The following is a 13,606-nucleotide window of genomic DNA, read 5'->3' as shown; positions in this document are numbered from 1 at the left end:
GAAAAATGTACCAGTCAGAGGCCAAGGTAAAGGACTCTTTTTTTTTTTTTTTTTTTGTATTTTTTTATTAGCAATTTATCACTGTGTGATACTTTGTACATCATATTAAGCTGTATTCAAACTATTTCCTCTAACTACAAGGGATAAGAGACCTGCTTTTTATTATTATTATTATTAATTTGGTTTTATTATATATTTTTGAATTGCATTCTAGCTTGTATCAGATGAGACTCTCCTGTTTTTTTGTTTTATGGGTCGCTTGTTGTATGTTGTTAAGGATAAAAAAGGATAAAACATGATTTTGTACAGTAACGGTGTCTGAATTGTGTGTTTTTTCCATCTTATATTGTATCACAGCCACATTATAATAGATGAACTGTAGCAAATATCCTCGTTTGATTGAGCATGACTGAGGATAGAACTTTGTGGTTTATTCGTCATATTTTATTGTACTGCTACTACTTTGGCAAATACCGCCCCACTGTGGCCAAAAGTGGAGTCACAACAAATAAGCAACCCCCTTATTCTAGTTTGTCAATAATATGCCTTCCTTTGTTTGCTTTCGGAAATGTCTGTGGTTAAAGTATTTCTTTTTCCCGATTTTCTTTTCTTACTTTTGGCTATTTAAATTAGTAAATAGCTCCCTGACGAGCTTGTGGTACTCCATCGCCGACTACTGGCCTGTTATGGTTATTACACCTTCAGTTCAGGGGCTTGTTTTGTGGTTATCTCGTAAACTTTGAAGTTTCTATTCATAAATTGTTTCCAAAGGTGTTATATGAATGCTTCTCTGACAGTGTCTATCAAAACATTATCTTAGTAAAGGCAGCTTGTTTTATATACAGCTCTTGCATTTTTGAGCACGTGTACCTAATATTGTGGCCTCTCTGTTAACCTTAAATCCAATAGGTGTGGTGTTGTTTTGCTGCTTGCAATAGGTGTGTCTGAGTCCACACCTAGTCCAGGAGAAATTGTGTCAAATGTGGGGAAAGAGAGAAAAAAAACAGGAAATACATTTTCAAAGAGGGACATGAGGGAATACAGGATCGGTTTTTCAGTGTGGAGTTCCCCCCCTCGGGCAGTGAAAGATGATCTATGCGGGGAAAAGACGAAAGAATAAGCAAAAAAAGCCAGGAACTCGGAAGGCGGAAGCCTCGGAGTCCAAAACAAAAGCTCCACCCTTGCTGACACTCCATTGGCTAAGACGTCTGTCACTCATTTCACTTCCTGTTTGAACTGCGGGAGGAGCAACAGTAGGTGGTTCTTTCACTTAGCTCTCTCTCTTTGCTGTTTTTCTTTTCTCTTAAACAACAGCGTGGGGCTGAAACTGAAACACTCGTAAAATGAGCGCAGTCTGTCGATTGTGTTCATTGGCGCTGTTTCCTGTAGAAGAGGAGGCCATTTTGTAGAACTTACGAAGAAGACCAGAAAAGTTGTCCAACCTCTTTCCCCCCTTTCTCTTGGACTGTTTGACAATCACGTTTGCGGACTTTCTCCTCAGTGGAGCAACTACAGGAGGTAGAAGTGGCAACAGAAGAACGAGGAGGAAGAGGAGGGTCCTTCCCTCCCAATGTGTTTGTCATCTCTGGAAATTGAAGATTGAAGCACACCTCCAGGAGTGGGATCATTTTCTTTTATTCCAACAGGAAGCTCAGAAGAGCTCCATGAACACCTTTGAATGAGCCTTTCCTCTCCCGAGTGTGTGTTGTTGAGTTTCCAGAGCTTCACAGGTGTGAAGATGGCCAACCCCAGCCCCTGCATGCCCTCAGGACCCCTGGGACAGGTCTTCTTCCCTCCAGGGGCCTCTGCAACACCGCCTGGTTCTTCTGCCCTGAGCCCCGTCCACACGCCCTCCTTGTCCCCCCAGGGTGCCTTCCCACCTATGGACATGACCCAGGGGCAGGGTTCAGCAGGGGGTGGCCCCGTGCCCCTTATGTCCCCAACTCCAGCCGGGGTGTCCTTCAGCATCCAGATTGGTCTGACCAGAGAGTCTGTGCTGATGCCACAGAGTGCAGACCTGGCCTACATCAAGCAGATTGCCTGCTCCATTGTTGACACCAAGGTAGGCACACCTTTCATAGTTGGTATACCCTTGTTACGTAAGGTCGCCACCACCTCAGAGAGGGTTTATGGGTGTCTGTGAATATTCACATTCATCTAGGTCAGGAGTGGGCAAACTACAGCCCGGGCGGGCCACATGCGACCCACCAAGCATTTGAATCTGGCCCGCCAGTTGCTTTCTAAGTATTTCAACTTTTAACATACAAACTGGCAACATGACTTGCAAGTCGGATGTCTTATTCAGTAAAAAAAACAAAACTGTAAAATTAAAGTGTGTGTGTTAAATATATCTTCTGCCCCCCCGACAATTTTGTTTACTCAATGCCGCCCACGAGTCAAAATATTTGCACACACCTGATTTATATTCTCAGGGCATTGCAACTGGATGTTTCCGGTTGACGTTGACAAGCAGGCTTCATCAGTTCAAGCACAAAGACTATGCATAGTTGTGTTATGCATAGTTGTTAATAATGACTGACGAGTTTGTAAATATTGGCAACTTTTTTCCCTGCAAATACACATATTCCACTTAACCACTTTCCCATTTTGCAGTCTAACTGGAAATTGTAAATTTTAACCCCAGAAAATTATTTTAGTATTTAGTATTCTAGTATTTCTTGTATTGTCTTGTATATGGTCCCATATTACAGCATTTTTCAACTATTTAAAGTCTTGAGGAGAGTTGCGACAATTAATCCATAGTTAATCCATTATCCAATTCATCAACTATGTAGGTCTTCGGTTAATCATTTGTTTAAAAATGTAAATATCCTATTATAGCCTCTCAAATGTGAATATCTGTTAATCCATATAAGCCGACTTCCTAACTTTATGCTTTATGCAAAACAAGACATTCACACACATCAGCTTCCATTTTGGAAAACAGTGATTGACATTTTTGCCTCTGGGAAAAACTGCCTTATGGGCACCGGTGCTGGGATGATGATAAATAAATGAATTAATGACACAGTAAATCAAAATGAACTTGCTAATTTTGCCGTCTTCAAGATATTTGCATGCACGTCTGTTTTCCTCATCTCTCGCCTCCTACAGTCTTCTCGTCTCGGTGGGTGGAGGCGAGGCCGCTAGCATACACACAGAGTGCAGGAGAGTGTAGCCTTGTGAGGAACAATGCAATGTAACATAGTATAAATAAAATGAGCAGATCACAATATATTGTTACTGTTATGTACTTTAAAATATTTTTTAATTGCATTTAAAAACAACCTAATATTAAAATCTCGTTCTCGTAAACCCAATCTTTTGTATTGTCATGTCTCGTGTCGCCCCTACTCTTTTCTGATATGTTGCGGTTGGTTTGGTCCATCTAGGGTGTAATCACAGTTTCAGATTAATCGTCTAAGAAGATAATCTGAGCTAATATATCGGAGATCGAGAGAGCGATTAGTAAGACCTATTGGGAACAGAGCGTTTCACGTGTTTGTAGCTTTAATGCTAATGAGTTGTATTTGTCCACGTGTGGGACTCCAAGAAGCGTCATTGTGTACTTTATCCGTTTTTTACATATACACTGTAACATACGTAAATGCCATAGCATTGAGTAGCATAGCAACATAGCATTGAGTGGACAGGATGACACAAACGTTATGTGAGCTACAGTGCTAACATTCCAACTGTAACATCAAGCTAGGTTACGTTTTTTTCTTGACAATGTCATCATCGCCAGAAGGACAAACATTTTTCTTCCTGCATATATGAAAACCTGTGGGCTGCACGGACGAGTGGTTAGCGCGCAGGCCTCACAGCTAGGAGACCGGAGTTCAATTCCACCCTCTGTGTGGAGTTTGCATGCGTGACTTTTCTCCGGGTACTCCGTTTTCCTCCCACATTCCAAAAACCTGCTAGGTTAATTGGCCACTCCAAATTGTCCATAGGTATGAATGTGAGTGTGAATGGTGGTTTGTCTATATGTGCCCTGTGATTGGCTGGCCACCAGTCCAGGGTGTACCCCGCCTCTCTCAGCACCTCTCCCGACCCTCGTGAGGATAAGCAGTAGAAAATGAATTAATGAAAATCTGGAATATCAAGCATGCTCTGACCTAAAATTTTTAGTGCTTCCCTTTAGATTCCTTCTCATCTACTCTATTCATTATTTCGCTAAGCTACCTCTCATCAATCGTAGTAAGTAGAATAGAAAGCAGATGTTATCGATAGTCCGCTGAGTCCTGTGCAATAAAAGTAAATGAACGTGCTGCTGAATGTGGTGCAGGCAGGGAGGGAGATAATTATGGTGCTAGGAAGATTAGAAAAAAAACTGATTATTTTCAAGTCTGACCACATGAGCCGCACAGCCACTTTTAAAATCCCCTTAAATACAAAACTCCAGCCCTGCTAGGATGGAAGGATTTATAGGTGCGAGACTTGGACAATAGGCTGCTTGTCCCCGGTCCCGTGGTTGCGTGTCCATGTGTGCACGCATGAATGCCTACATTGGAGTGTTTTTGGAGGGCTGGTGAGGTGCACCGTGCATACCCCCCCACATCAGCTCCACCTCCACCCCTACTCATGGTCATCTCTCCCATCCCAGAAAGGGTGAGTCACCGGCTGTGTTTATTCACAGGCTCGCCTCCTTGTGTTCCATTGGCACGTTTTCCCTGTCTGGTATATAGAGCACCAGCTTCCAATTCCACCACACACCCCCACTTTCCCAACATGTCCCCAACAGTGAATGCCTGCTTTCTTGGCCTGGAAGGCAAAAGTATGTTTCCATGAAATCATGATGCAACTTTGGTGTCGGAGAGACCTCTCAATGGTGCCTTTCTTTCCTTTTGCACTCCACCTATGGGGCCTCTTTGACTATCTTTGAGGGGAAATGCTTCCTCCTCGTCCTCCTCCCCCGCACTCCCTCCTCTTTTGATCCCCTGCATCCTCTCCTTGCCCACTCCTCCCTACCTTGTGCATGTGGTCGGCCACCTTCCTCTCAGGCTAAGCATCCTCTTCCTTGTCCCATCCACATTCCTCTTCCTCTTTCCTAAAGCGCTCTGTCATCTTTCTTGCACTTTCTTGTGCAATATGAAATAGTGTATTACCATCAATAAATTAGTTCCAGAAGGTAGATGAAAAACTAAAATTGAGAAAGTTAATCTAGTCCAGAGAGACCCCCCAAAAATTGAATAAAAAAAAACAGATTTTATGGAGCAAAATGTAAAAAAATTGAATAAAAAACAGATTTTATGGAGGAAAATTATAATTTTAGATGCAGAAAACGTAAATAGCGTTTCTCGCTTTCATTTATAACTTTCTTTGGCCCCATGGCGGGTTATTTGTCAGTTGCAAGGAACAGCACAAGCAGTTGATGTTTAGAAGGTGCACAATACTTCATACCCAATAATAAGCCTCTTACACTGACCATTAACTCTGCATTCTCTCATTATCATAATGTTTCTATCAACTATTGACCCTTTAGTCAGTTATTATATATAATATATAATAATAATATTATGGCTGTATAATTTTTTTGCAGTAAGCATAGAGTTTTACTGTCATTTTTATGTTATATTACTTCCCTATGAGTCTACATTTGGAAAACAGGAGGTCAACAAATGAATGTCAACTGATGTGATAAGGATGAGGGTGTGAGGATTCTCCTTTTTGGACACGTGGAACCGTGATCTGTACCGTGTGATGTACTCAGGTGTAAGTTATATACATGTTCAATACAAATTAAACCATAACCGCTCAGTAAAAAATGAGATATGGTGCTTTGTTTGGGCACTCGTGGATTGATACAGTTCAGGGAAAACGGACAAGTTTATTATGCGCAATACTGTAGTTTTGAGTGTGCCAAGAGTGGAGCCATTTTTTCCCTCAGGAAATCATGGCAATTGAAATAATCCATCATAAAATGGTTTGCAGGTAGCGTTTTAACATTCCCAAGTGTAATAAGTTGAGGCTGTAGAAGAAATAGAACTCGAATGACGTAATGTAAGGTAATTTGTGTTGCAGATGTGTCTGTGTTGAGTGTCTTTTATGATGCTTTAACTTTGCGTCTTACTGTGTTTAATCATAGTGTTTTGAGCGTTTTGCTGATTTTTACGGGAGGCTGACTTCAGAGAGTCGACACCTGTGTTGCGTGGAGTGGTTAACAAACAGGTTTCATGTGGGTTCCTTTTTGGCTGTTTAGCAAAAGGCGTGTCTTTTTCCATTAGTAAACCACAATGGTTACATGCATGCCGGTTGGAGTTCACACCAATTCAATCAGCGGTGCTGGCGGATAAAAGAAAAAGACGCAGCTTTGTTTGGCCATTGTTTCTTCATCTCCGTTTTGGACAGGCTTGTGTTTTTTTTATTCTCCTCCCAGGAGATGCTGTTTGGCCTCAGGAATGGGATCATACCCACCACCTCCTGTTTACCTCACTTTATTGCACGTGTAACCTACACAAATAAACACGCCTGCTTCGGAATGCAGAATTGAAGAAAACATGTAGACATTGCAGCCAATGGTAGCTGGCTTTTTTTGCTTTGTAGTTGATTTGCAACTCGTGGAAGAGATTTGCACGACTGACCGTAACCCGTTGTCCTGTGCTGTTACCTTCAGGGCACGTTTGTAGTGAGCGTGAGCACATTTGATTATTCAAAGCACACACAGGTCCCTGCAGACCAAAGACAGGTGCGCATCAGTGGAGTGGAGGTCAGGCGGAATGGTGCACAGAGTTTTGGATACGGATCTTGCATCCGTACGTGAACCCTGTGAGTGTAGCTGGTTTACTGATACTGGGCGTCCTGCTGTTATTAATAATAATGAAAGTAAGCCACCAGGCAATAGTGTGAATGTTAGCGACTAGCCAAGGTCTGCCCTACCCAGAACATGTTAACACTTCCTTTTGTACATCTTACCAGACTTCCTTTTGTAGTTTGCAGGTTTGCATTGTTTGTTTCCGTCTTGTGCTCTGCATTATGCTTTCTCCACCCTTGTAATTAAACAGAAATCAAGACGGGGAGTTGCTCCTTTGCCTAAATGAAACCCATATTGTGGATAATAACCATAATTTCCCCTCACTTAAATTGATAATTTTGTGGGACATTGTCTTGTCGATAGATATATGACCAAAGCTGCTTTTAAACATTCATTTCAGTCTGAGGGCCCATTCAGTGTCTCGGATTTCTCTGCATTAAAATGCTTCCTCTGAGCAAAGGGAACCTTCTGATACAAATCCAGTGATTAGCGTTGGTTAAAACCGTTTGTTCCATAATCCAATTTTTGCAGCATAGAGCAGAGCTGAACACTATTCATTGGTAAACCTGTGTGGAGAGTTTGCAGGGAGTCCAATAAGCCACATTTATTCATTTATAGAAGCGCACAGGGCTATTGATGCATAGAAAAATAGAAACACTGCATGGGCTGCACCTGTTTGTAAGCTTCCAGTGTCCGTGTCGCAACATGGCATATTTAGAACACAGAATTTGTCATTTTTTATGCTTGCTTTACTTTACTTAACTTTTGATTAAAGTGGTGTGTGTGTGTGTAATATGACTAGTTAAACATTAGCCTACTAGAAAAGTGGTTCATCGCCATCATCATCCTCTTCTTCCTGCTCTTTCCGGGAACTAAAACCACTCAAGTCGTCTGCTTCAGCGCAATTTCTTTCATCACATATGTTGTCAGTCTTTTTTCTTAGTCACTCTTTGTGTTTCTTTTGCCTCAAGTCAAATTAGCCATTTCGCTTGAGCTATCCTTTTCATCACTCAGTAGCATCCAGCCTTTCTGAACCTGTTACTGATAGTGGATGGTTGGCCGCTCGAGAAGTCCAAACAGAAGGTGTAGTAATTCAACACTTGATCAGACTTACTTCAATATTGTCACATTGCTGGATAAGACTTCAAAACGGCATATGAGCCTCCACTTCCCTCATCCACATCACTACTTCCTGTCGTTGCACTCATGGGAAGCATCATGGGAAGTGTAGTATTTAGCCATCAATTAGTAATAACTGTACACTCTCTTGCACAGTTGTGCATCGTTTTTGTGTCCTTGTTAGACCCAGTTTGTGCTGCTCTCTGAAGGGAGTAGTTAACAGCATGGTAAGAGATTTTAGTTTTAGTTTAGATTTTTAGATGGCTTTTCTAATCATCTATTAGCTTTATAAAATGATGAACTTGAATTAGCAGCCATACAGAGGACTGACAGTTGTTGATAGTAGGCCTCTATGCAAAAATGTACATTCTTCTTTAAAAATTATCTGATTCATTTTAATTGTTTGTGAAATGGAAAAAAAAATTTGTGAAATGCATGAAACTTGTTTTTCTTTGGAAAACAAAGAACATTTGCAAGTGATCCCAAACTTTTGAGCGGTAGTGTAGCCTAATGTAACCTCTTGGCATATCTTGCTTTACAAAATGTCAAAGTGGCCCTTTCATCCTTTCGTTTTTTTAGCATTCTCGATGAAGCTTTGCTAGTGAAAGCTTTTTGGAATTTATGCAGAGTGAGAGCGTCTTTGCTACTTTGCAAGCACAACACAATTGTTGTTGGCTCTATCCAAGAGAATAAATCTAACAGCGGCTCATCTCCACATGCAAAGACTCATTAGTCATGCGATCGGAGTTCATCATAATGGTGTCCGACGTTTGGACCTTTTGTTTCTGTCCAATTAAGATTTAAAGCCACGCCGCGGGGAGAAGAAACAAACAGCTTACGGAGGGGACTTGATGAAGTGTGATGGGATGACTCACACTTCAGCTATGTGTCTATTGTGGCCCTCAGCATGCAGCTTGGTGTGTGTGTGTGTGTGTGTGTTGGAGACTGTGCAGACATCTGCAGCTTGTTTGCGTGCAGCTTCTCTTAATTATCACTGTGCAGAACTTCATTAATATCTCTGTGTTTAAATAGCATCATGTGGTTATCTTTGGTGCTCCATTACATGTAGAGTTTTCCATCCTGTGGCTTTTCCTTGATGCCATGACAGAGGCTGACAGCTGGCCAAACAACATTGCCATTCATCTGCAGTCACGCACAATAATCAAGTGTATCGCTGGCTCTGTGAAACGCTATTGTCACTATTGTCAAATTAAACCGTTTAATCATTTATGCTTCATTAAAGCATCCATCCATATCGACGTGCATGGAGGAAACAGTGAGTGTAAAATGAAGGCAAAGATTGCAGAAATATTTTATGTGATGGTGCCATGTTCAGTGCACGTCTTACTTAAGTATCTCGCTGTCCTCTCCTGACTGCTCACGCCTCTCGTGTTACCATTTCCGTCCTCCGTGATGCTTGGAGCTCAATGAGATGCTTTGTATATGTGCCACACACACTCACAAGTTTAAGCAATCTAACCCCGTGTGTATACCATTATACAGTAGGTCAGGGTTGTCTGAACTCCAAACTGAAAGGATGAAAGGGCCAATACAACTTTTTTCTTTTATAGTTTTTGAATGAATTATTTCAGTAATCTGACTAATTTAGGGGCCGAGTGATTAGCATGTTTGCCACACAGTCAGGACATCGGGAAGATCTCTGTGTGCAGTATGCATGTTGTCCCGTGTTTGTGTGTGTTTCCGCCCACATTCCAAAAACTGGCTAACTGGCGACTCCAAATTGTCCATAGGTATGAATGTGAGTGAGTTCAGGGTGTATCCCGCTTCTCTCCCAAGGTCAGCTGGGATAGGTTCCAGCATTTAGTGCATACCAACACGGATCAGAATGAGCGCTTACACACTAACATACCTGCAAAACATTACAATGTACAATACAACACAATACAATACAATACAATACAAACCCGCAAGGCATGCTGGGTAACTTCCTGTTGTTGCAGTGTGGGAGTGGGCTTCCCAGCAGGAGAGCCGCTGTAAGAACCATGACGGCCAAGTCCTAAACTAGTAGAAACCTGGTATTAACTTAACAAACATCCTTTGAAGTTGTGCCAGAATTTGACTTGTGGGGTGTCCAATAAATCAGTGCTATTTTTTGCATGGCAAAAACATACAAAAGTATGTCTGTCTTCGTGTAAGGCTGTTTTCTCACATCTCCCATATGAAAACACATTTGCAGGTTGTATAGTGCTTTTTCAGACTGTGGTTATAGGACGATAATGTCATTTCCTGTACATAAGCTGGACTGGTCGCCGGCCAATCACAGGGCTCATATAGACTAACAACCATTCACACTCACATTCATACCTATGGACAATTTGGAGTCTCCAATTAACCTAGCATGAACATGCAAACTCCACACAGAGATGGCTGAGGGTGGAATTGCACTTGGGTCTCCTCGCTGTGTGGCCTGCGCGCTAACCACTCAGACCGCCGTATAGCCACACTTATCCAATGTAATTAAATTCATGAAATTAACGTCAAAGGTGCTTAAGTTTGACTAAAATAACCTTATTACCAGGTATTTTTATCTTGGGCAAATTAGTATGTATTAATGCTATGCTAATGTGCTTTGATTGGCAGGGCAATTTCACTTCCTGTGCCTCACTCAGTGTCTTCTGTGTGCAAACTTGGTAGGCCTCAGCACCGTACCGAAATTCTGTACTAAAAAAAGTTGACCTACACATGTACTATTCCACCTCAAGTCTTTCGTCAGGAGCAGCTCTGAAGTTGGTGTCTGGTCACCTTCTGTTCACCCTCCAGTTGAAAATCCCCTGATTGTCAACAGATTAGTATCTTCCATGTTGTGTTGTGATGTCACATTCACATAAACGACTATGTGGCACACGAGAATTAATCCCATTTACCAAACTCATAATTCTATCTAACATATGGTTTTAACCACAGTGACTCCATAGCAGTTGGCATGAATGTTAATATTTCAGCCATTTTTGAATGGGAGATGTAAATCTCAAGTTCTAATCGTAGGTCGTATCTTTCAGATTACTAAAGGAACAGAAATAAGTCAAGAATGTAGGCATCACACTGGAGTTGCCAGATGTTATCGCTGCTTGCCTCAGCATATTTCCAAAATACAAATAGATATTTCCGTAGCTCACAAACAGGACATCTCAGGTCATTTGGTGTTCTGGCCTCTCTGGCACTTTGTTGTGGAAAAAAGAGAAAAGGGATGCATACCGACACTAATGAGGTCCATGCTTTTGGGAGGACATCTGATGGGGAAAAGGCTTTGCATGCTTTTATTTGTGGAAGCACATGAACAGTCTTCTTGCAGGCTTCCACAACATGAGGTACAATCTTGAGATGTTTAGTACGAGAGCGCTATTCAAAATGCATCTTTTGTAATTGAATGCATGCTTGTAGATGCCCCGCTATGAATCACACATGGCATTAGGGCTGCAAAAAATATGGCTATTTCTTAACATTTTGATAGCCTATAAGTGGTAAAATAATAGTATGATTATGTATGTATGACGAGTACATTTCTACACCGGTGCAAACTACAACCATGATATTACATTTACATTAATGCAACTCCTGTTGCACACAGTGAATAACATACCCGACAGTAAACTGCTCCCCCGACAGAGATGTTCAAAATGCTGTTCGAAAACCCACGCATGCACAGGGAGAACATGCAAACTCCACACAGAGATGCTCAAGCAGAGATTCTTTCCGATCCACCAACATGCTAAATTTGCCACCGTGCGGCCAAGTGGGGCACAGGCTTTTCGGAACCAACAGAAAAAATGCAAGGGTCATTTTTCAAGAAAGTCCAGCGTCGATATGTTTTCAACCTAACTGTTCTTGTTTAATTTTACTTTTAGAGAGTGCCACCCCAAAAAAAATACCGTATTTTCTGGACTATAAGTGGCTCCGGAGTATAAGTTGCACAAGGCCAAAAATGCATAATTGGGTAGAAAAAACATACATAAGTTGCACTGGAGTATAAGTCGCATTTTTTGCGGGTAATTTATTTTACAAACTACTTGACCAAAACAGATGTTACATCCTCTTGGGAGGCAAGTTCTAACAATAAAAGAATAAAGAAGAACAGAAAGATATGCTAACACAATGATTGTTCAGCTACACAAAAAATAAACATGAACAGAAAAGGTGTCCAGTGTTTATGAAACTAACAGTTTTTTCATGTATAAGTTGCTCTGGAGTATAAGTCGCAGGAACAGCCAACCAATGAAAAAAAATGCCACTTATAGTCCAGAAAATACGGTATAAAAAAAAATAGGACTTTTCTGTCTTAATGTCATCCATCGAATAGAAATTCTCCCCTCCCATTTTTCCTATTGAGCACCACTATCACAATACAACACAACACAACAGTAAACAGAAAGAAAGCAGAGCTATTGTATTTTATTTTTGTCATTCATAGCTCCAACAGATCTGATTGTAGAGATTAGGTGAGATCTGGTTCTGTGATGTCACGGCCCGATTCATTCAGCACACACTTTTCTCTCTTTATTTACACAACAGACGTCACGGCCATGTGTCACTTCTCACTTCTTGTCAGAAAGACAAGCAAAGCAAGTCATCTTTGTTTCCGTAAGCCTGGCATGCTTCACAGTAAATACTCTGATTGCTAGCATGGCAAGGAAGCGCATTAGAGGAATGACGAGCATTTACGTTGTCTGCCCCATATCTCCGTCACTACGTGACCTCATCAGGCTTAAAAATAGCATGCGGGGTTTGTTCCATTACTGAAAAGAAAAAAAAATCCTTTGTTGCCAGGTTGCTGTGAGGATCTAATGAGGGCAGGTCGTTGACGTCTTCTCATGCATGTTGTTAGGGAAACTTGTCATTATACAGCAGATCCAAAGGGGTGGGGCTTCTCTTCTGTTGAGTCTCATGCTTGACATGTCAACAAGGGAAAGTTTAGCCTGCCCATTGGTGGTGTCTGAAGAAGAAGCAAGGACTCATTTCAACACACACACTGAGATTATCAACTGGTTGATTGGTTGCACACATGGCTGTATACATATAATTGTGGCGACCTTCCATAATTAAACTCCTTTTTTTTTCGAATGCCACAGTTACATTGCAGTACTCTGATATGTGTTACCTCTCGACTGTAAAACTACTTGGATCAGGTTCCTGTTGTGTTACTCAACAGCAGATACAGAAACACATCTGCTCAGAGGACCATGTAGGGCCAAAAAGTTTGTCTTGTTGAGATTAGTCCATCACATTCTGCAGCATTGGAGCGTTTCTGGGATACAGCGTCGTGTCCAAACACAAATCCTGCCAGCGTCTCGGCCTCTTCCTCAATTTGTTGTTCTGTTCACGACCTTATCAAGCGAATTTCTTACAGCAATGTGAGTAACTTAGCGATTCCTCCGGTATAAACTACTCCTTTGGTATTTTTATTTGAAAAGTGTAGCACAAAATTCACAGCTATTCTTAATAAGTTTGCCATATTCAGACCAAAGTAAAAAATAATTTAACTGTATATGACTAAAACGGCGGGCGGCACGGCGGACGAGTGGTTAGCGTGCAGACCTCACAGCTAGGAGACCAGGGTTCAATTCCACCCTGGGCCATCTCTGTGTGGAGTTTGCATGCATGGGTTTTCTCCGGGTACTTCGGTTTCCTCCCACATTCCAAAAACATGCTAGGTTAATTGGCCACTCCAAATTGTCCATAGGTATGAATGTGAGTGTGAATGGTTGTTTGTCT

The 13,606-nt window shown here is 41.6% G+C and overlaps 1 protein-coding gene across 2 annotated transcripts in view; it reads left to right on the top strand.

The window, feature by feature from the left end:
• Nucleotides 1-150: 150 nt before the first annotated feature.
• prkd2 (protein kinase D2) overlaps nt 151-13,606 on the top strand; it is a 35,066-nt gene continuing 21,610 nt past the window's right edge. For both annotated transcript variants that reach the window (XM_058080525.2, XM_058080524.2), the window contains exon 1: nt 151-2,062. In XM_058080525.2, the coding sequence (XP_057936508.2) occupies nt 1,679-2,062 (384 nt within the window). In that variant the 5' untranslated portion in view covers nt 151-1,678. The remainder of the gene's footprint in view (nt 2,063-13,606) is intronic.

This window comes from Doryrhamphus excisus, linkage group LG8, assembly GCF_037039965.1.
Source record: "Doryrhamphus excisus strain RoL-2023G ecotype Guam linkage group LG8, RoL_Dexc_Guam_v1.1, whole genome shotgun sequence".
Classification (NCBI taxonomy): Eukaryota; Metazoa; Chordata; class Actinopteri; order Syngnathiformes; family Syngnathidae; genus Doryrhamphus; species Doryrhamphus excisus.
Note: the sequence above shows the minus strand (reverse complement) of the source record. Positions and strands in the feature narration are given on the sequence as shown.